Source organism: Leucoraja erinacea, chromosome 17, assembly GCF_028641065.1.
Source record: "Leucoraja erinacea ecotype New England chromosome 17, Leri_hhj_1, whole genome shotgun sequence".
Lineage (NCBI taxonomy): Eukaryota > Metazoa > Chordata > Chondrichthyes > Rajiformes > Rajidae > Leucoraja > Leucoraja erinaceus.
The window spans coordinates 42,501,746-42,521,379 of record NC_073393.1 but is presented as its reverse complement, the minus strand read 5'-3'; the positions used below and the strand labels follow the sequence as shown (position 1 = coordinate 42,521,379).

General features: G+C 53.3%; 1 protein-coding gene across 4 annotated transcripts in view; it reads left to right on the top strand.

The window, feature by feature from the left end:
• banp (BTG3 associated nuclear protein) overlaps positions 1-19,634 on the top strand; it is a 144,034-nt gene that overhangs the window by 21,482 nt on the left and 102,918 nt on the right. For all 4 annotated transcript variants that reach the window (XM_055649055.1, XM_055649053.1, XM_055649052.1 and 1 more), the window contains exons 3-4: positions 1,789-1,895; positions 15,495-15,694. In XM_055649055.1, the coding sequence (XP_055505030.1) occupies positions 1,789-1,895; positions 15,495-15,694 (307 nt within the window). The remainder of the gene's footprint in view (positions 1-1,788; positions 1,896-15,494; positions 15,695-19,634) is intronic.

The window sequence follows — 19,634 nt, the reverse complement described above, 5'->3', positions numbered from 1 at the left end:
CATTTAATTTTCCAATTTTAAGTAACTAACCCACAACAGCCTTCTTCCCCTCCCTCCATCCTCCTCCACTTGTGCCGTTTACATGGGAGCATAGTGTGATGAGTTCCATTTTATACATGTATATATATCTCTATAATATTAAAACTCTTCCTTGTGTTTGTGCCGACGATGTGTCAATCTGCTCTTCCTATCTTCTTCCAAACGCTAGGCCACAGCCTTCCCATTTTCACATGTCCTACTCACATTTCCCCCGTCGTGGTGATAAACGTCTTCCCGTTGCATTCCCGCCTATATTTCTGATGATATTAATCCTTTAAATTTAAAATACAGCCCCAAAAACTCACCCATTTCGGGGGAAAAAAACCCCAAGTGACGTCACAATGCACTCGCAAGGCAGGACGGGACACTCCGGGAGGGGGGGGGGGGGGGGCTCCTCAGCGCTCGTGTGGCGGCTGCCAGCACCCGACACTCGGTGGCGAGGGTGGTGCCGCGGGCCCTGGCTGGAGCCAAGCCTGGTGCTCGAGATGGAGTGAGGGCCGAGCCCGGGGCTTTGGATGGGGCCGTGATCAGGGCCGAGAAAGAAGCCACCGCTGGAACCAAGGACAAACCTGGGTTCGGGGTCGGGGACGTGCCCGGAGATGATGTCGGGCCCTGCACTGGAGCTCAGGCGGCGGCCGAGCTGATGGCTGGAGTCTACAGCCAGGGCTGGGCCGAGTACGAGAGGCAGGCCGATTTCCAGGCCCTCGCGCTGCTCTACCACCTGGGTAGGTCCTGGGGCAGGGAATAGGAGGGCAGGAGGATATCTATCCTCAATCCCACCCTCTCTACCCCCCTCTCTCTATACCCCTTCTCCCTCTCCCTCCCTCGCCATCTCCCTCTCTACCCTCCGTCCCCCCCCCCACTCTACCCCCTCCCTCTACCCCTCCCTCTCTGCCCCCCTCTCCCTCTCTGCCCCCCTCCCTCTCTGCCCCCTTCCCTCTCCAGCCCCCTCCCCTCTCTGCCCCCCTCCGTCTCTACCCCCTCCCTCTGTATCCCCTCACTCTCTACCACCCCTCCCTCTACCCCCCCTCCCTCTACCTGAAAAGGGAGGGTGACGGGGAGGAGGAGAGAGTGCTGGGGGATATGGGGAAATATTGCGTTGGGGGAACGGCTTGCTTTGGGAGAACAGGTGAGTGGTCTAATCTTGCGTTGGGGGAGTACTTGGTCTAGTATATATTTAAAAATAACAGGTAAGTAATAGTTTTTTTAATCTGCCAGGCAGACTTGCATGGGTCCTGTGAGCAGGGGAAACCAGATGAGTCAATGAATGAGACCTAAGAGGGTGTATGTTTAGGGTAGATGATAGGTGAGATCAATAAGAATTCTTCCACCTGGAGAGTGCGTGGAATCTGCCTGATGCAGATACTCTCACAACATTTAGGAGTTACATAGATAAGAACTTGAATTGCCAAGGCATTTATCAGTGAAATGCTGGTAATTGGCTTTGGTACACTGTGGTTGACATGGGTGTTGTGTGGTATACCGAAGGACAATGAACGAGGTGTGTATGTTGTGCAATTCTCATTCTATGTCTCTAAGCTTTCCACATGGGCACTATGGAACACTGCTGCATTAGTATCTAAATTATTATATAAATTTCTAAATTATTATATACATTTGTGGAAGCAATTCATTTTGTATATGATGCCCAAAGACTTCATATTATAACTGATGAAATGCACAGGATAAATATACTTGGATAACGTTATATGAAACATTGAACATGTACAACAATTCCATCCATTTCAGAAGTTTTGGAGAACCATCAGCCTGAGGATGGAGCTGTACAACCGCCTCTTAAACGTCCACATCTCGAAATTTCAAATGGACAGTCTGTCCCAGATGGCACGATAAAGGTATTATTTTGTTAAATTAAGAATTACGGTTTTAAAGTTATGGCTCAAACGTATGAATCTTTGGAAATTTAAGGGCTTGTCCCACTTGGGGGACCTAATCCGCGAGTTCTGGCGAGTTTGCCCTCGACTCATACTCGCAGCATGGTCGACAGGAGGTTATAAGAGGTCTTCGTGACTCTCCTTCATGCTCGAGAGTGGTCTCCGTGTACTCGAGGCCTCAGCTAGGTCGCGGTGGTTTTTTCGATATGTTAAAAAATGTCCGCGAGTAAAAAAAGGTCGCCATGGAAAAAATCGATACTTTTTTTTACTCGTATGTTTAGTCGTAGCAGGTCGTAGTAAGTCGGCATGTTAGTCATAGGTAATCGAGGGTAGTCAAAGGTAGTCGTAGATGGTCTTCATTATAGTCGAAGGGAGGTCGAAGGAGAACGTCTTCACTCTCCACTATTCGGTGTCCAATTTTCCCGAAGTTAGTCGTAGCTAGTCGAAGCTGGTCCTCAACATAGTCGAAGGAGGTCGAAGGAGGTCTTCTACATAGTCGAAGGAGGTCTTCAACATGTCATTTTTTCAAACTCTATATAGCTACATAGTGTATTATTATTATTATTTTCTCTGTCTAGAAGCATTCATTCAACATACACATATTCACTGATGTCTTTGATGAATTGTGCAACTATGGATTAACAGTCATGTGAATGATTTAATTGTGTCATTTTTGTGAAAATGTGAAACCGAGATAAAAGGATGCCTGGTTTTAACTACTTTGGCCTGCTAATTTCTGTATGATCACTGTTTGCATCCAGCTATTTGAAGATGCAAAGTGTTTTTTGAGGCAACCGAGAGTATAAACCGTATAAGTTAGGACCAGTGGTTCCTGTTTAACTTATTAACATTTTGATTGGGAAGAGAAACAGAAAAAATGACAAACAAGGTAATGGAAAAAGTGAAATCATGAAAAGAATGGCGTGAGAGTGAAACAAGAACCATATAGGAAATGTAAAACAAGATTAAGTTTAAGGAACATATAGGAGAGATTTACTAGTCATCGAAGTAAGTCACTAGAGTTCCATTTGTTCCTTTATTGGGCCAAGTTGTTTTACAAGAACATGAATCTAATTATTAAAATTATTGCTTCATTCCACACTACTCTTCTGCAGCTGGTTTGAGTCATTTACCATAACAATCCAACAGTTATTTGAAATGCACAGTAAAGTTGGTTGCAGGGCCAACATCTGTGTGACATAAATTGGGCAGCAATTTGCATCGAATAGCAATTCACAATATATCCATTTATAGGGGATTTTGTAAAATTCTGTCAGCTTTTAGAAAGGATTACAGTGGGAACTTGATCATCTGGGGGGGGGTTGTGTGGGGGAAGGGGGGGTGTGGGGGAGGGGGTGGTGTGAGGAAGAGGGGGTGTGGGGGAAGGAGTGGTGGGGAAGAGGGGGGAAGGGGGGGGGGGAAGGGGGGTGTGGGGATGACCCTGCTCATTCCGCACCTTCAGCTTTTGGCCTCACGCGGTAGCTCCCGGTCCCACTCCGGCTTCACTCAGACACTTCCGGTTCAACTCAGCAGCTCCCGGCTCGTTGTGCTGGTCGCAGCAGAAGCAGCCCGCACGCTGCTCTCTGCCCGCACGCTGCTCTCTGCCCGCCGCACGCTGCTCACTCTGCCCGCACGCTGCTCACTCTGCCCGCACTCTGCTCTCTGCCCGCACGCTGCTCACTCTGCCCGCACGCTGCTCTCTGCCCGCACGCTGCTCTCTGCCCGCACGCTGCTCACTCTGCCCGCACGCTGCTCACTCTGCCCGCACTCTGCTCTCTGCCCGCACGCTGCTCACTCTGCCCGCACGCTGCTCTCTGCCCGCACGCTGCTCTCTGCCCGCACGCTGCTCACTCTGCCCGCACGCTGCTCACTCTGCCCGCACGCTGCTCTCTCTGCCCGCACTCTGCTCTCTGCCCGCACGCTCTGCTCTCTGCCCGCACGCTGCTCTCTCTGCCCGCACGCTGCTCTCTGCCCGCACGCTGCTCTCTCTCTGCCGCACGCTGCTCTCTCTGCCCGCACGCTGCTCTCTGCCCGCACGCTGCTCTCTGCCCGCACGCTGCTCTGCCCGCACTCTGCCCGCTGCCCGCACGCTGCTCTCTCTGCCCGCACTGCTGCTCTCTGCCCGCACGCTGCTCTCTGCTGCCCGCACGCTGCTCTCTGCCCGCACGCTGCTCTCTGCCCGCACGCTGCTCTCTGCCCGCACGCTGCTCTCTCTGCCCGCACGCTGCTCTCTGCCCGCACGCTGCTCTCTGCCCGCACGCTGCTCTCTGCCCGCACGCTGCTCTCTCTGCCCGCACGCTGCTCTCTGCCCGCACGCTGCTCTCTGCCCCGCCCGCACTGCTCTCTGCCCGCACGCTGCTCTCTCTGCCCGCACGCTGCTCTCTGCCCGCACGCTGCTCTCTGCCCGCACGCTGCTCTCTGCCCGCACGCTGCTCTCTCTGCCCGCACGCTGCTCTCTCTGCCCGCACGCTGCTCTCTGCCCGCACGCTGCTCTCTGCCCGCACGCTGCTCACTGCCCGCACGCTGCTCTCTGCCCGCACGCTGCTCTCTGCCCGCACGCTGCTCACTGCCCGCACGCTGCTCTCTGCCCGCACGCTGCTCTCTCTGCCCGCACGTCCACCCACCGCCCACTCCCCGCACGCTGCTCACTCTCCGCACGTGCTCACTCTCCGCACGCTGCTCACTCTCCGCACGCTGCTCACTCTCCGCACGCTGCTCTCTGCCCGCACGCTGCTCTCTGCCCGCACGCTGCTCTCTGCCCGCACGCTGCTCTCTGCCCGCACGCTGCTCTCTGCCCGCACGCTGCTCTCTCTCCGCACGCTGCTCTCTGCCCGCACGCTGCTCTCTGCCCGCACGCACGCTGCTCTCTGCCCGCACGCTGCTCTCTCTGCCCGCACGCTGCTCTCTGCCCGCACGCTGCTCTCTGCCCGCACGCTGCTCTCTGCCCGCACGCTGCTCTCTGCCCGCACGCTGCTCTCTGCCCGCACGCTGCTCTCTCTCCGCACGCTGCTCTCTGCCCGCACGCTGCTCTCTGCCCGCACGCTGCTCTCTGCCCGCACGCTGCTCTCTCTGCCCGCACGCTGCTCTCTGCCCGCACGCTGCTCTCTCTGCCCGCACGCTGCTCTCTGCCCGCACGCTGCTCTCTGCCCGCACGCTGCTCTCTCTCCGCACGCTGCTCTCTGCCCGCACGCTGCTCTCTCTGCCCGCACGCTGCTCTCTCTCCGCACGCTGCTGCTCTGCTCTCTGCCCGCACGCTGCTGCTCTCTCTGCCCGCACGCTGCTCTCTCTCCGCACGCTGCTCTCTGCCCGCACGCTGCTCTCTGCCCGCACGCTGCTCTCTGCCCGCACGCTGCTCTCTCTGCCCGCACGCTGCTCTCTGCCCGCACGCTGCTCTCTGCCCGCACGCTGCTCTCTGCCCGCACGCTGCTCTCTGCCCGCACGCTGCTCTCTGCCCGCACGCTGCTCTCTGCCCGCACGCTGCTCTCTCTGCCCGCACGCTGCTCTCTCTGCCCGCACGCTGCTCTCTCTCCGCACGCTGCTCTCTGCCCGCACGCTGCTGCTCTCTGCCCGCACGCTGCTCTCTGCCCGCACGCTGCTCTCTGCCCGCACGCTGCTCTCTCTGCCCGCACGCTGCTCTCTCTGCCCGCACGCTGCTCTCTGCCCGCACGCTGCTCTCTGCCCGCACGCTGCTCTCTGCCCGCACGCTGCTCTCTGCCCGCACGCTGCTCTCTCTGCCCGCACGCTGCTCTCTCTGCCCGCACGCTGCTCTCTCTGCCCGCACGCTGCTCTCTCGCCGCACGCCTGCTCTGCTCTCTGCCCGCACGCTGCTCTCTGCCCGCACGCTGCTCTCTGCCCGCACGCTGCTCTCTGCCCGCACGCTGCTCTCTGCCCGCACGCTGCTCTCTCTCCGCACGCACGCTGCTCTCTGCCCGCACGCTGCTCTCTGCCCGCACGCTGCTCTCTGCCCGCACGCTGCTCTCTGCCCGCACGCTGCTCTCTGCTGCCGCACGCTGCTCTCTGCCCGCACGCTGCTCTCTGCCCGCACGCTGCTCTCTGCCCGCACGCGCTGCTCTCTCGCCCGCACGCTGCTCTCTGCCCGCACGCTGCTCACTGCCCGCACGCTGCTCTCTGCCCGCACGCTGCTCTCTGCCCGCACGCTGCTCTCTCTCCGCACGCTGCTCTCTGCCCGCACGCTGCTGCTCTCTGCCCGCACGCTGCTCTCTGCCCGCACGCTGCTCTCTCTCCGCACGCTGCTCTCTGCCCGCACGCTCACTCTCTCACTCTCCGCACGCTGCTCTCTGCCCGCACGCTGCTGCTCTCTCTGCCCGCACGCTGCTCTCTCTGCCCGCACGCTGCTCTCTGCCCGCACGCTGCTCTCTGCCCGCACGCTGCTCTCTCTCTCCGCACGCTGCTCTCTCTGCCCGCACGCTGCTCTCTGCCCGCACGCTGCTCACTCTTCGCACGCTGCTCACTCTCCGCCCGCTGCTCACTCTCCACACGCTGCTCACTCTCCACACGCTGCTCACTCTCCGCACGCTGCTCTCTGCCCGCACGCTGCTCTCTGCCCGCACGCACTGCTCTCTCTGCCCGCACGCTGCTCTCTGCCCGCACGCTGCTCTCTCTGCCCGCACGCTGCTCTCTGCCCGCACGCTGCTCTCTGCCCGCACGCTGCTCTCTCTGCCCGCACGCTGCTCTCTGCCCGCACGCTGCTCTCTCTCTCCGCACGCTGCTCTCTCTGCCCGCACGCTGCTCTCTGCCCGCACGCTGCTCTCTCTCCGCACGCTGCTCTCTGCCCGCACGCTGCTCTCTCTCCGCACGCTGCTCTCTGCCCGCACGCTGCTCTCTGCCCGCACGCTGCTCTCTCTCCGCACGCTGCTCTCTCTCCGCACGCTGCTCTCTGCCCGCACGCTGCTCTCTGCCCGCACGCTGCTCTCTCTGCCCGCACGCTGCTCTCTGCCCGCACGCTGCTCTCTCTGCCCGCACGCTGCTCTCTGCCCGCACGCTGCTCTCTGCCCGCACGCTGCTCACTGCCCGCACGCTGCTCTCTGCCCGCACGCTGCTCTCTCTCCGCACGCTGCTCTCTGCCCGCACGCTGCTCTCTGCCCGCACGCTGCTGCTCTCTCTCCGCACGCTGCTCTCTGCCCGCACGCTGCTCTCTGCCCGCACGCTGCTCTCTGCCCGCACGCTGCTCTCTGCCCGCACGCTGCTCTCTCTGCCCGCACGCTGCTCTCTCTGCCCGCACGCTGCTCTCTCTGCCCGCACGCTGCTCTCTGCCCGCACGCTGCTCTCTGCCCGCACGCTGCTCTCTGCCCGCACGCTGCTGCTCTCTCTGCCCGCACGCTGCTCTCTGCCCGCACGCTGCTCTCTGCCCGCACGCTGCTCTCTGCCCGCACGCTGCTCTCTCTCCGCACGCTGCTCTCTGCCCGCACGCTGCTCTCTGCCCGCACGCTGCTCTCTCTGCCCGCACGCTGCTCTCTGCCCGCACGCTCTCTCTGCCCGCACGCTGCTCTCTGCCCGCACGCTGCTCTCTGCCCGCACGCTGCTCTCTGCCCGCACGCTGCTCTCTCTGCCCGCACGCTGCTCTCTGCCCGCACGCTGCTCTCTGCCCGCACGCTGCTCTCTGCCCGCACGCTGCTCTCTGCCCGCACGCTGCTCTCTCTCCGCACGCTGCTCTCTGCCCGCACGCTGCTCTCTGCCCGCACGCTGCTCTCTCTCCGCACGCTGCTCTCTGCCCGCACGCTGCTCTCTGCCCGCACGCTGCTCTCTGCCCGCACGCTGCTCTCTGCCCGCACGCTGCTCTCTCTCCGCACGCTGCTCTCTGCCCGCACGCTGCTCTCTCTGCCCGCACGCTGCTCTCTGCCCGCACGCTGCTCTCTGCCCGCACGCTGCTCTCTGCCCGCACGCTGCTCTCTCTCCGCACGCTGCTCTCTGCCCGCACGCTGCTCTCTCTGCCCACACGCTGCTCTCTCTGCCCGCACGCTGCTCTCTCTGCCCACACGCTGCTCTCTCTGCCCACACGCTGCTCTCTCTGCCCGCACGCTGCTCTCTCTGCCCGCACGCTGCTCTCTCCGCTCCGCACGCTGCTCTCTCTGCCGCACGCTGCTCTCTGCCCGCACGCTGCTCTCTCTGCCCGCACGCTGCTCTCTCTGCCCGCACGCTGCTCTCTGCCCGCACGCTGCTCTCTGCCCGCACGCTGCTCTCTGCCCGCACGCTGCTCTCTCTCCGCACGCTGCTCTCTGCCCGCACGCTGCTCTCTGCCCGCACGCTGCTCTCTGCCCGCACGCTGCTCTCTCTGCCCGCACGCTGCTCTCTCTCCGCACGCTGCTCTCTCTGCCCGCACGCTGCTCTCTGCCCGCACGCTGCTCTCTCTCCGCACGCTGCTCTCTCTGCCCGCACGCTGCTCTCTGCCCGCACGCTGCTCTCTCTCCGCACGCTGCTCTCTGCCCGCACGCTGCTCTCTCTCTCCGCACGCTGCTCTCTGCCCGCACACGCTGCTCTCTGCCCGCACGCTGCTCTCTCTCCGCACGCTGCTCTCTCTCCGCACGCTGCTCTCTGCCCGCACGCTGCTCTCTGCCCGCACGCTGCTCTCTCTGCCCGCACGCACGCTGCTCTCTGCTCCTGCCCGCACGCTGCTCTCTCTCTGCCCGCACGCTGCTCTCTCTCTCCGCACGCTTCTCTCTCTCTGCCCGCACGCTGCTCTCTGCCCGCACGCTGCTCTCTGCCCGCACGCTGCTCTCTGCCCGCACGCTGCTCTCTGCCCGCACGCTGCTCTCTGCCCGCACGCTGCTCTCTCTCCGCACGCTGCTCTCTGCCCGCACGCTGCTCTCTGCCCGCACGCTGCCTCTCTCTGCCCGCACGCTGCTCTCTCTCCGCACGCTGCTCTCTGCCCGCACGCTGCTCTCTCTCCGCACGCTGCTCTCTGCCCGCACGCTGCTCTCTGCCCGCACGCTGCTCTCTGCCCGCACGCTGCTGCTCTCTGCCCGCACGCTGCTCTCTCTGCCCGCACGCTGCTCTCTCTCTCCGCACGCTGCTCTCTCTCTCCGCACGCTGCTCTCTGCCCGCACGCTGCTCTCTCTCCGCACGCTGCTCTCTGCCCGCACGCTGCTGCTCTCTCTCCGCACGCTGCTCTCTCTCCGCCGCTGCTCTCTCTCTCCGCACGCTGCTCTCTCCGCACGCACGCTGCTCACGCTGCTCTCCGCACGCTGCTCTCTCTCCGCACGCTGCTCTCTCTGCCCGCACGCTGCTCTCTCTGCCCACACGCTGCTCTCTCTGCCCACACGCTGCTCTCTCTCCGCACGCTGCTCACTCTCCGCACGCTGCTCACTCTCCGCACGCTGCTCACTCTCCGCACGCTGCTCACTCTCCGCACGCTGCTCACTCTCCGCACGCTGCTCAACACACTCCACTCCTTCACCTTTTTATTCTCCTTGCCGCCGGTGATTGACAGTGGGTGCCGGAAGGGGCATTTTTTACGATTTTTAAACCTTCATAACTTTTGTACTATTTCACCGATCGGAATAAAACTTATTGCACTTGCAGCACAGGAGAATTGTGCGGAAGGAGGCGAAAAATCATAGCGCTATCGGGTACGCAAATTTAAACTGGGGCAAAACCGTCACAGTGAAAGTCTTATAACATTTTCTGTATAGTGTTGTAGAGCAGAGGAATCCTGGAGACCCAGCACATAGTGCATTGTTCACTGAAAGTGGTGTCACAGGTGGACAGGGTGGTGAAGACAGCTTTTGGCATGCTGATCTTCCTCAGTCAGGGAATTGAGCATTGGGTTGCAATGTCACAGTTGTACAAGACATTGATTGGTAAGGCCTTATGGAGTACAGTCATTTATGAGGATGTTGCCAGGAGTTATGGACCTGAACTATATGTAGAGTTTAGTCTAGTTTATTGATATACAGGTGCACAACCTTTTATCCGAAAGCCTTGGGACCAGACACTTGTCGGATTTCGGACATTTTCGGATTTCAGAATGGAAGATTTTTAGCGTAGATTAGGTAGGTAGCGCGGGCGGCTTGAAAAGTCTGGAGCAGCTGCCTCCTCCCCGGAGACCGGGAGAATCATTGCATAAATGTTAGTCAGTTAGTTTGGAGGGATTTTATGTGGTGGTGGTGGTGTAGGGGTGAAGGGGGAAACTTTAATTCTTAGTCCCCTACCTACCTGGTCGGCGACTCCCAACCTCGCGGAGCTGAGGGCTCCGTCCGGCCGCGGGCGGCGCCGGTTGGAGCTCCGACCCCGGCAACTCTACCCCTGGCTGCGAGGCGCTCCAAATCCAGCGCGGCCCGCGGCCGGACGTCCCAGCTCCGAGAATGTCGGGAGTCGGCGGCGTCGCAGCGCTGGGATACCAGCGGGGAGTGGGCAATGCCTTACCGGGTCACCGTGCGGCAAGCTCCGGAGCGCTGTGGCCGCCTTCTTCCAACATTCGCGGAGCGTCGCTGGATTTGGAGCCGCGGAGCTGAGGGCTCCGTCTGGCCGCGGGCGGCGCCGGTTGGAGCTCCGACCCCGGCAACTCTACCCCTGGCTGCGCGGCTCCAAATCCAGCGACGCTCCGCGATGTTGTGTGTCGGCGGCCACAGCGCTCCGGAGCTTGCCGCACGGCGACCCGGTAAGGCATTGCCCGCACCCCGCTGGTATCCCAGCGCTGCGACGTCGCCGACTCCCGACATTCGCGGAGCTGGGGCGTCCGGCCGCGGGCCGCTGGATTTGGAGCGCCTCGCAGCCAGGGGTAGAGTTGCCGGGGTCGGAGCTACAACCGGCGCCGCTGCGGCCCCACCGGCCACAGCGCTGCGGAGCTTACTGCACAGCGACCCGGTAAGGCATTGACCGCTCCCCGCCTCTCCGACCAGGTAGGGGACTAAGAATTAAAGTTTACCCCTTCACCCCCCTTCACATAAAAGCCCTCCAAACTAACTGACTAACATTTAAGCAATGATTTACAGATGTTTAAGCGTCTCCCGGTCTCCAGGGAGGAGGCAGCCGCTACAGTAGTACAGACCTGGGTTGACCGTGGGTCGTTTTGGGTCAAGTTTGGCGCCAAACGCGAGCTTTGGTGCGCAGACGACATCTGGAAAAAATGGCCGGTTTTCGGAGCTTTTCGGTTTCTGGAACACCGGATAAAAGGTTGTGCACCTGTAGTGTGGAAATTATCCATTTGGCCTAACGAGCCCACGCTGTCCACCTATACATCAGTTCCATCCGACACACGAGAGAAATTTACAGAAACCAATAAACTTATAAACCTGCATATATTTGGAATGTGGGAGGAAACCAGAGCGCTCGGAGAAAACCCATGCTGTTACCGAGAGAATGTACAAACTGTACAAACAACACCCGTATTAATACCAGGCTTGTAAACGTGTCTCTGGCGCTGTGAGGCAGCAAATCTATCGGTGTACTGCTGTGCCGCACATAGGTTGGGAAGGCCAGGATTTTATTTTTTGGAGCACAGGAGACTGAAAGGTGGCCTTACAAAATCATGAGTGGTATCGATAGGTTGAAAGCACATACAGTAGTTTCTTTCCCAGGGTAGGGGAATGAAGAGCTAAAGGACATGGGTTTAAGGTTTGAGGAGAAATATTTGATAGGAATCTGAGCGGCATCTTTTTTGCACAGAGGATGGTGGGTATATGCCAGAGGATGTCGTTGAGGCAATTACCATAACATTTAAACATCATTTGGATACTTACATGTCGTCAAGTCAAGTCACATTTATTTATATAGCACATTTAAAAAACAACTCTCGTTGGCCAAAGTGCTTTACATTTGTTATAAGAATAGCACAACAAAACAAACAACATACATATATACATGTAACCCTCACTCAGAGGATGTCAGGAAAGGCTTGGGAGTATAGATAAGTCTTTAGTCTTGACTTAAAAGAGTCGATGGAGGGGGCAGTTCTGATGGGAAAGGGGATGCTGTTCCACAGTCTAGGGGCTGCAACCGCAAAGGCGCGGTCGCCCCTGAGATTATGCCTAGACCGCGGGGTATTCAGCAGCCCCAAGTCGGCCGATCTGAGGGGCCTGGAGGTGGAGTGGTGGGTGAGAAGACTTTTTATGTAGGTGGGGGCAAGCCCATTGAGGGCTTTGTAGACATGGAGGAGGGTCTTGAAGTGTATACAGAACCGCACAGGGAGCCAGTGGTGAGAGGCCAGGATCGGGGTGATGTGGTCCCTTTATCGGGTGCCCGTCAGGAGTCTCGCTGCGGCGTTTTGGACCAGTTGCAGGTGGGTCAGGGAAGATTGGCTGATGCCAGTGTAAAGGGAGTTGCAGTAATCTAGGCGGGAGGAGATGAATGTGTGGATGATCTTTTCCAGGTCATCAAACTGGAGGAATTTTTTTATTTTAGCTATCGTCCGAAGCTGAAAGAAACTAGCTTTTACCATGGCATTGACTTGTTTGCCAAATTTCCGTGCTGAGTCAAATATCACGCCAAGGTTTTGACGTGAGGTTTGAGTAGTGGGGTAAGGCTTCCAAGGCTGCCTGCTATCGTTTTGATTGAGTCTGAGGGGCCGAGAAGGATGACCTCAGACTTACTCTCGTTTAGAAACATGGGCAAATGGAACAACTTTAGATAGGATATCTTGGTCAGCATGGATCAGTTGGACCAAAAGGCATGTTTCCATGCTGTATGATATGACTTGGTGCCTTTTATTTTCCTAGCAGATTCTAAACCCATAGCATTGTGATTGTAACCTTGCATGTTAAATTTAAAACACCAGATGGCGACCTTGCTACATATCCAGACTATTTTTGTTTAAAAACAAGACACAATGCTGAAGTCTTGTCGACGTACTGGAGGCCAGATTGGGAACACCAGATGCAGTAGATGAGGTTGGAGGAGGTACATGTGGACGTCTGTCTCACCTGGAAGAACTGCTGGGGTCCCTGGATGGAGGTGATGAATGTGGTGCAGGGACAGATGTTACTTCTCCTACAGTTGCTGGGGAAAGTGTCAGTCTGAAGAAGGGTCCCAACCCAAAAAGTCACTTCTACATGTTCTCCAGAGATGCTGTCTGACACGTTGAGTTGCTCTAGCATTTGGTCTGTTTTTATAAACCAACATCTGCAGGTCCTTGTTTATGCACTGTTTTTGCAAATAGCTGTATAAGCATTAAAATACTTTGCTTTCTAAATATACTAACATCATATTTTATAGAAGGTAATTGCAAAATATAATGAATTTTGTTCTCATTAAAGCAGCATCATATAATAGGGTGTAATTTAAAAACCTGATAGTTGTGCATTCTCTATTGCAAATAAATACAATGGTTTGCAAAATTTATCATCAGCACATATATTCTCCTTTAAATATTTTCTGCTGGAAAATTTGGGCATGTTTTATTAGTGTTTTACCGTTTATTGTGCATTCAACTCTTCTGTCGACTTCAATTTTCAAAAAACACAATCGTTCAAAATAATATTTTAATTTTGATACCAACATTTATGATTTATACAATTTGTTCCTACAGCTAATGAGATTTTCTTGATTCTTTTCACCAGTTTTGTTCTGGTTGTCAATGACTGCACAATTCTGAACATTTCTTGCAATGACAATAATGCTCCCTTGCTAATTTTTAGCAGTAATGTCATGAATGTTGACATGCCTCCAAAGTAGCAAGGTATTTCAAGGGAGTATTTAGAAACACAATTTGACATTGAAAAACTGTAAGTAAGAATTTGTAGTCTTTTAGTGGAAAGGGAGATGGAGCAGTACAGAAGTTTGTGGAATAAATTCCAAAGCTTCGAACCTCAGCAACTAGAAGGATAGCAATCAATGGTGGAGAAGATAAAACTGGAGATGAAAGAAAGTGAGAATTGGAAAAATACAGATAGAAGCTGAAATTGAAACAAAAAATAGCAGATGTATGCGATCTGAAACAAAAAAACACATAATCATGGATTAGGGATAATCCGCAGGTCTGGTAGTATCAGTGTGTGGAGAGAGAGAGTGCCAACATTTCAGTTCCATCACCCTTCACTGTAATTTTTTTTTACAAGCAAGCATGTATTAAGTTGCAGGAAGGGAAGATATGGAGGGTGGATGTCTGTGACCGTACGCAGAGCAAGATTGCCAGGAAATATAAAAACTTTCAGTGTTTGGAGTTAAGAGAAAAAACCGAAACAGAGGAGCATGCCCAAACGGAGATGCAGAATATCGCAGTTGCTGGAAATATGAAACACATGAAACATGAAACACATTGCCTGAAATGCCCAGCAGAATGGCTGACATCTCTGAAGAAAGGACAGAATGTGTTAATTTTGCAGGCCAATGACCTTACATGAACTCAGGTCTGATAAAAACAATTGTTATGGAGAATTAAAGTGATGAGTAACTGAATATTCAGGATCACTCGTGTTCACTGAATGGAGGTTTATGCAAAGTTGTCTCCCAATCTATGTTTGATTTTGCCAGGTCTTTGGCATGTTAATTCTCCATTTCACTCCAATTCTGTACTCTCTGTCTTGGAGTCTACACTTTCCCAGCAATGGCCAATATCAATGGCTCATCTTCCATCTGGGCATATTGCAGACATAAGGACTCGAGTTCAGTTTAGTTTATTGTGACGTGTACCGATGTACAGTGAAAAACTTTTGTTGCGTCAGCAGAAAGACACAAATACATGATTAAAATTGATCCATTTACAGTGTATGGGTACATGATAAGGGAATAAAGTTTAGTGCAAGGTAAAGCCAGCAAAGTCCGGTCAAGGATAGTCCGAGGGTCACCAAAGAGGTAGATAGTAGTTCAACACTGCTCTCTGGTTGTGGTAGGATGATTCAAATGCCTGATAACAGCTGGGAAGAAACTGTCCCTAAATCTGGTCGTGTGCATTTTCATACTTCTATACATTTTGCCTAATGGGAGAGGGGAGAAGAGGGAGTGGCCAGGGTGCGACTTGTCCCTGATTATGATGCTGGCCTTGCCAAGGCAGCGTGAGGTATAAATGGAGTCAATAGAAGGGAGGTTGGTTTGTGTGATGGTCTGGGCTGCGTCCACAATTCGCTGCAATTTCTTATGGTCTTGAATGGAGCTGTTCCCAAACCAAGTTGGTATGCATCCCGATAAAACGCTTTCTCTGGTGCATCTGTAGAAGTTTGTGAGAGTTGTAGGGGACATGCCAAACTTCCTAACCCTTCTCGCGATGTAGAGGCGTTGGTGTGTTTTCTTGGACGTTGCTTCAATATGGATGGTCCAGGAGAGGTTGTTGGTGATATTGACTCCTAGGAATTTGAAATCTCTACTTTTGGAGATGGTCTGGAGCACATCTTGCTCTCAAATGGGGCCAAATGTCAGTAAGTGGGAACTAATTGATAACATGGATCAAAGGAAATTTAAAAAAATCAAGATTTGTCAAGATAAACAAAATGAGCTGATTCTCAATAATTATTTTGTGAGCACATAATGTATGGGCCAATTGAATGTTTCATTATGCTTAATTATATCTTTGTTTTTATTGAATTTAATGCTGAATTGTTACAAATTACCATCTTTTGTGGTCTAATTTTGAAGAAATGTTGATTTCTTTTTGTCTCTCTTCTTTTACAGTCTGTTCTCTTTGACATTAATCAGGCAATTTGTTTGCGGCTTGATAACATTGAAGCCAAAATTCAGGCTGTTGAAGCAACTTGTAAAGCTATTGAAGAAAAGATAGATTTGGCTCTTAATAAACAAAATAGTCCTATCCAGGTTCCAATGGTGGCAGGATCGCCACTGGGAGCTACACAGACATGGAACAAAGTGCGCAGGTAAGACACATGTAATAAAAACATACTTTCATAAATAATATAATAAAACATGTAGAATACAACTCTTACAGAGCAATGACATTTAAATAGTTTGACTGTTTCCATCAAAGTTTTAAAAAAATGGAAGCTTTTACAATGTAGAGGAGCGACTGTGTGGTGAAAAATGTTCTTTGGCACATAACAAAAAGAAATGTTGGTGCTGGAGTCTTGTGTAGAACACAAAGTGCTGGAAAAATTCAGTAGGTCACGAAGCATCTCTGGAAGACATGGATAGGTGACATTTCGGGTCGGGACCTTTCTTTTCACACAAAAAAAGGAATGTTTTATGCAGAGTTCTGGTTGAAAAGCAGTCTACTGGCATAAAAACACACATTTTGTAAATGTGATTTATCTGAGAAAGTAATATTCCAAATTAAATAGACTGAAATCATCTGATTTAGTTCTCCACTGTTTCTTAGATATTTTGTGTTGTAAACTGAAAATCCAGTTTACCCTGTTAGTTGGACAAGATAAGTTTTGAATTTTGTGTTGAAATCTTAATTGAAATCTTAATGAAATACATGTATGCACAAATACATATGATAGATAAACTTCAATAACATGGAGCCCTTAGAGTATTGGTGTTGCTAAACTAGCAGATTTATCAGCCTAGACACAAAATACTGGAGTAACTCAGTGCGACAGGCAGCATCTCTAGAGATAAGGAATGGGTGATGTTTCGGGTTGAGATCCTTCTTCAGCCTATTGGATATTACCCCAATTGGGGAGAGGCCTTGGGAGGTAAAGTGTGAGTCTTTGGCTCAAGAGTCTTCGGTGAGGAGGCTGAACAAGGAGGCTACACTTGAATTGGTTCTGTTCCCCCCCCGATATTTTAAACCTGTGACGTATTGCAGTGCAGAAGGAGGCTATCGGCAGCAGGGAAGGGAATTAGTTTCACTCACCTTTGAGTGTGTCTCATTTGTGATTTTGTCCACTGAAGTAATGGCAGGCAAGTTGTTACAGTGTCTCTCCTGCAAGATGTAGGAAGTCAGGGACACTGCTGGTGCTTCAGACAACTACTCCTCGGGAAATTGTGTCCAGGTGCAGCTCCTGAATGAATGTGTTAGGGAACTGGAGCAGCAGCTCGATGGCCTCAGGACCATCCGGGAAAAGGAATGTTTCCTGGACAAGACTTGCAGTGAGGTTATCACACTGAGGATACGAGAAGAGCGCAAGTGGGTGACAACGAGGAAAAGATGTAAACATGGAGTGCAGGACCCCTCGGTGGCTGTGCCCATTGAAAACAGGTACACCCTCTTGGGAGCTGTCGGAGCGGACGACTAGACAAGATTGAATGGTACCCAGGGCGGTGACTCCAACCCTGGTGCTGAGGCTCAACGGGGAAGAGTGACGTCAGGCAGAGCCGTAGTCGTGGGGGACTTGATAGTCAGGTGCGGACAGGAGATTCTGCGGCAGCAGGTGAAACTCCAGGATGGTGTGTAGCCTCCCTGGTACCAGGATCCAGGATGTCTCGGAGGGGCTGCACGCAATCCTCAAGAGTGTGGCGGAGCAGCCGGAGGTTGTTGTGCTTGTTAGAACGAACGATACAGGTAGGAAGATGAAGGAGGTTCTGCAACACGAGTTTACGGAATTGGGTAGAAGACTGAAAAGCAGGACCTGCAGTGTAGTGATCTCAGGATTGCTTCCACTACCTCGTGCTAGTGAAGGTAAGAACTGGAAGATAGGGGAAATGAATGTGTGGCTGAGGAGTTGGTGCAGGGAGCAGGGATTTAGATTTCTGCACCATTGGGATCTCTTCCGGGGCAGTGGTGACCTGTATAAAAGGGACGGATGGCACCTTAACTGGAGGGGGACCAATATCCTAGCAGGCAGGTTTGCTAATGCTACACGGGAGGGTTTAAACTAGATTGGCAGGGGGGGTGGGATCTCGTGCAGGACGGGGACACGTGAGAGGCTAGAAGTAGATATAGAGGGTGGTGTGGGAAAGGTTAGTGGACAGAACAGGCAGGTGAAAGGCAGAGAGCGAGGAAGGCGGGTTGGTTTAAACTGTACGTATTTTAATGCAAGGGGCCTGACGGATAAGGCAGATGAGCTTAGGGCATGGATAGGTACGAGCGACTGGGACGTTGTAGCCATGACTGAAACCTGGTTAAGGAAGGGCAGGACTGGCAGCTCAATGATCCGGCTACAGGAGCTTCAGGAGAGACATAAATACATAAGGGGGAAATGGGTAACTAGAGAGAGCGTGGGACCTCTCAGGAATCAAAGTGGTCACCTCTGTGTGGAGCCACAGGAGATGAGCAAGGTCCTCAATGAGTATTTGTCCTCTGTATTTACCGAGAAAGCTGTAGGACGGAGGAACCTGGGGCAGTCAATGGAAGTGTCTTGAGAGCTGTCAGTGTTACCATCAAAGAAGTACTGAAGGTACTGTCATGTATGAAGGTAGACAAATCTCCAGGGCCTGATCAGATATATCTGAGGACATTGCGGGAAACTAGAGAGGAAATTGCGGGAGCCCTTGTTTAAATTTACGAGTCGTCCTTAAATCCAGGAGAGGTGCTGGAAGACTGGAGGGTGGCAAATGTTGTGCCTCATTTCAAGAATGGCTGCAGGGAAAATGCTGGGAACTATAGTCCAGTGAGCTTAACATCTGTAGTTAGTAAGTTACTGGAGAGTATTCTGAGGGGTAGGTTATACGGGCATTTCGTTGGGTAAGGGCTGATTAGGGATAGTCAGCGTGGTTTTGTACGTGGGAGTCATGTCTCACAAATCTGATTGATTTTTTTGAAGACGTGACCAAAAAGGTCGATGAGGCGAGAGCTGTAGATGTTGTATACATGGATTTCAGCAAAGTATTCAACAAGGCTCTGCATGGTAGGCTGCTCTGGAAGGTTAGATCGCATGGGATCCAAGGAGAGATAGCTGAATGGATAGCAAATTGGCTCCATGGAAAGAAGCAGAGGGTGATGGTGGAAGGTTGCTTCTCAGACTGGAGTCCTGTGACTAGTGATGTGCCTCAGGGTTCGGTGCTGGTCCCGTTACTGTTTGTCATCTACATCAATGATTTGGATGAGAACATACAGGACAAAATTAGCAAGTTTGTTGATGATACTAAAGTGGGTGGTTTTGCAGATAGTGAAGATGGTTGTGAAAGATTGCAGCAGGATCTGGATCGATGGCCAGGTGGGCGGTTGATGGAATTTAATACAGAGAAATGTGAGGGACGTCGAAGAAGGGCAGGACTTATACAGTAAATGGTCGGCCTCTGGGTAGTGTTGCAGAGCAGAGGGATCTAGGAGTACAGGTGCATTGTTCCTTGATGGTCGAGTCGTAGGTAGATAAAGTGGCCAAAAAGGCTTTTGGTACTTTGGCCTTCATCAGTCAGAGTATTGAATAGAGGAGGTCATGTTGCAGTTGTATAAGACGCTGGTGATACCGCGTTTAGAATATTGTGTTCATTTCTGGGCACCATGTTATCGGAAAGATATTGTCAAGCTTGAAAGGGTTCAGAAAAGATTTACGAGGATGTTGTCAGGACTAGAGGGTGTGAGCTACTGTATAGGGAGAGGTTGACTAGGCTGGGTCTCTATTCCATGGCGTGCAGGAGGATGAGGGGTGATCTTGTAGAGTTGTACAAAATCTTGAGAGGAATAGATCGGGTAGATGCACAGGGACTCTTGCCCAGAGTTGGGGAATGGAGGACCAGATGACATAGGTTCTAGGTGGAGGGGAAAATATTTAATAGGTATCTGAGGGGAAAGTTTCTCACACAAAGGATGGTGGATGTATGGAACAAGCTGCCAGAGGAGGTACTGCAGATGCTGGAAGATCGAAGGTACACAAAATTGCTGGAGAAACTCAGCGGGTGCAGCAGCATCTATGGAGCGAAGAAAATAGGCGACGTTTCGGGCCGAAACCCTTTAGGGTTTCGGCCCGAAAC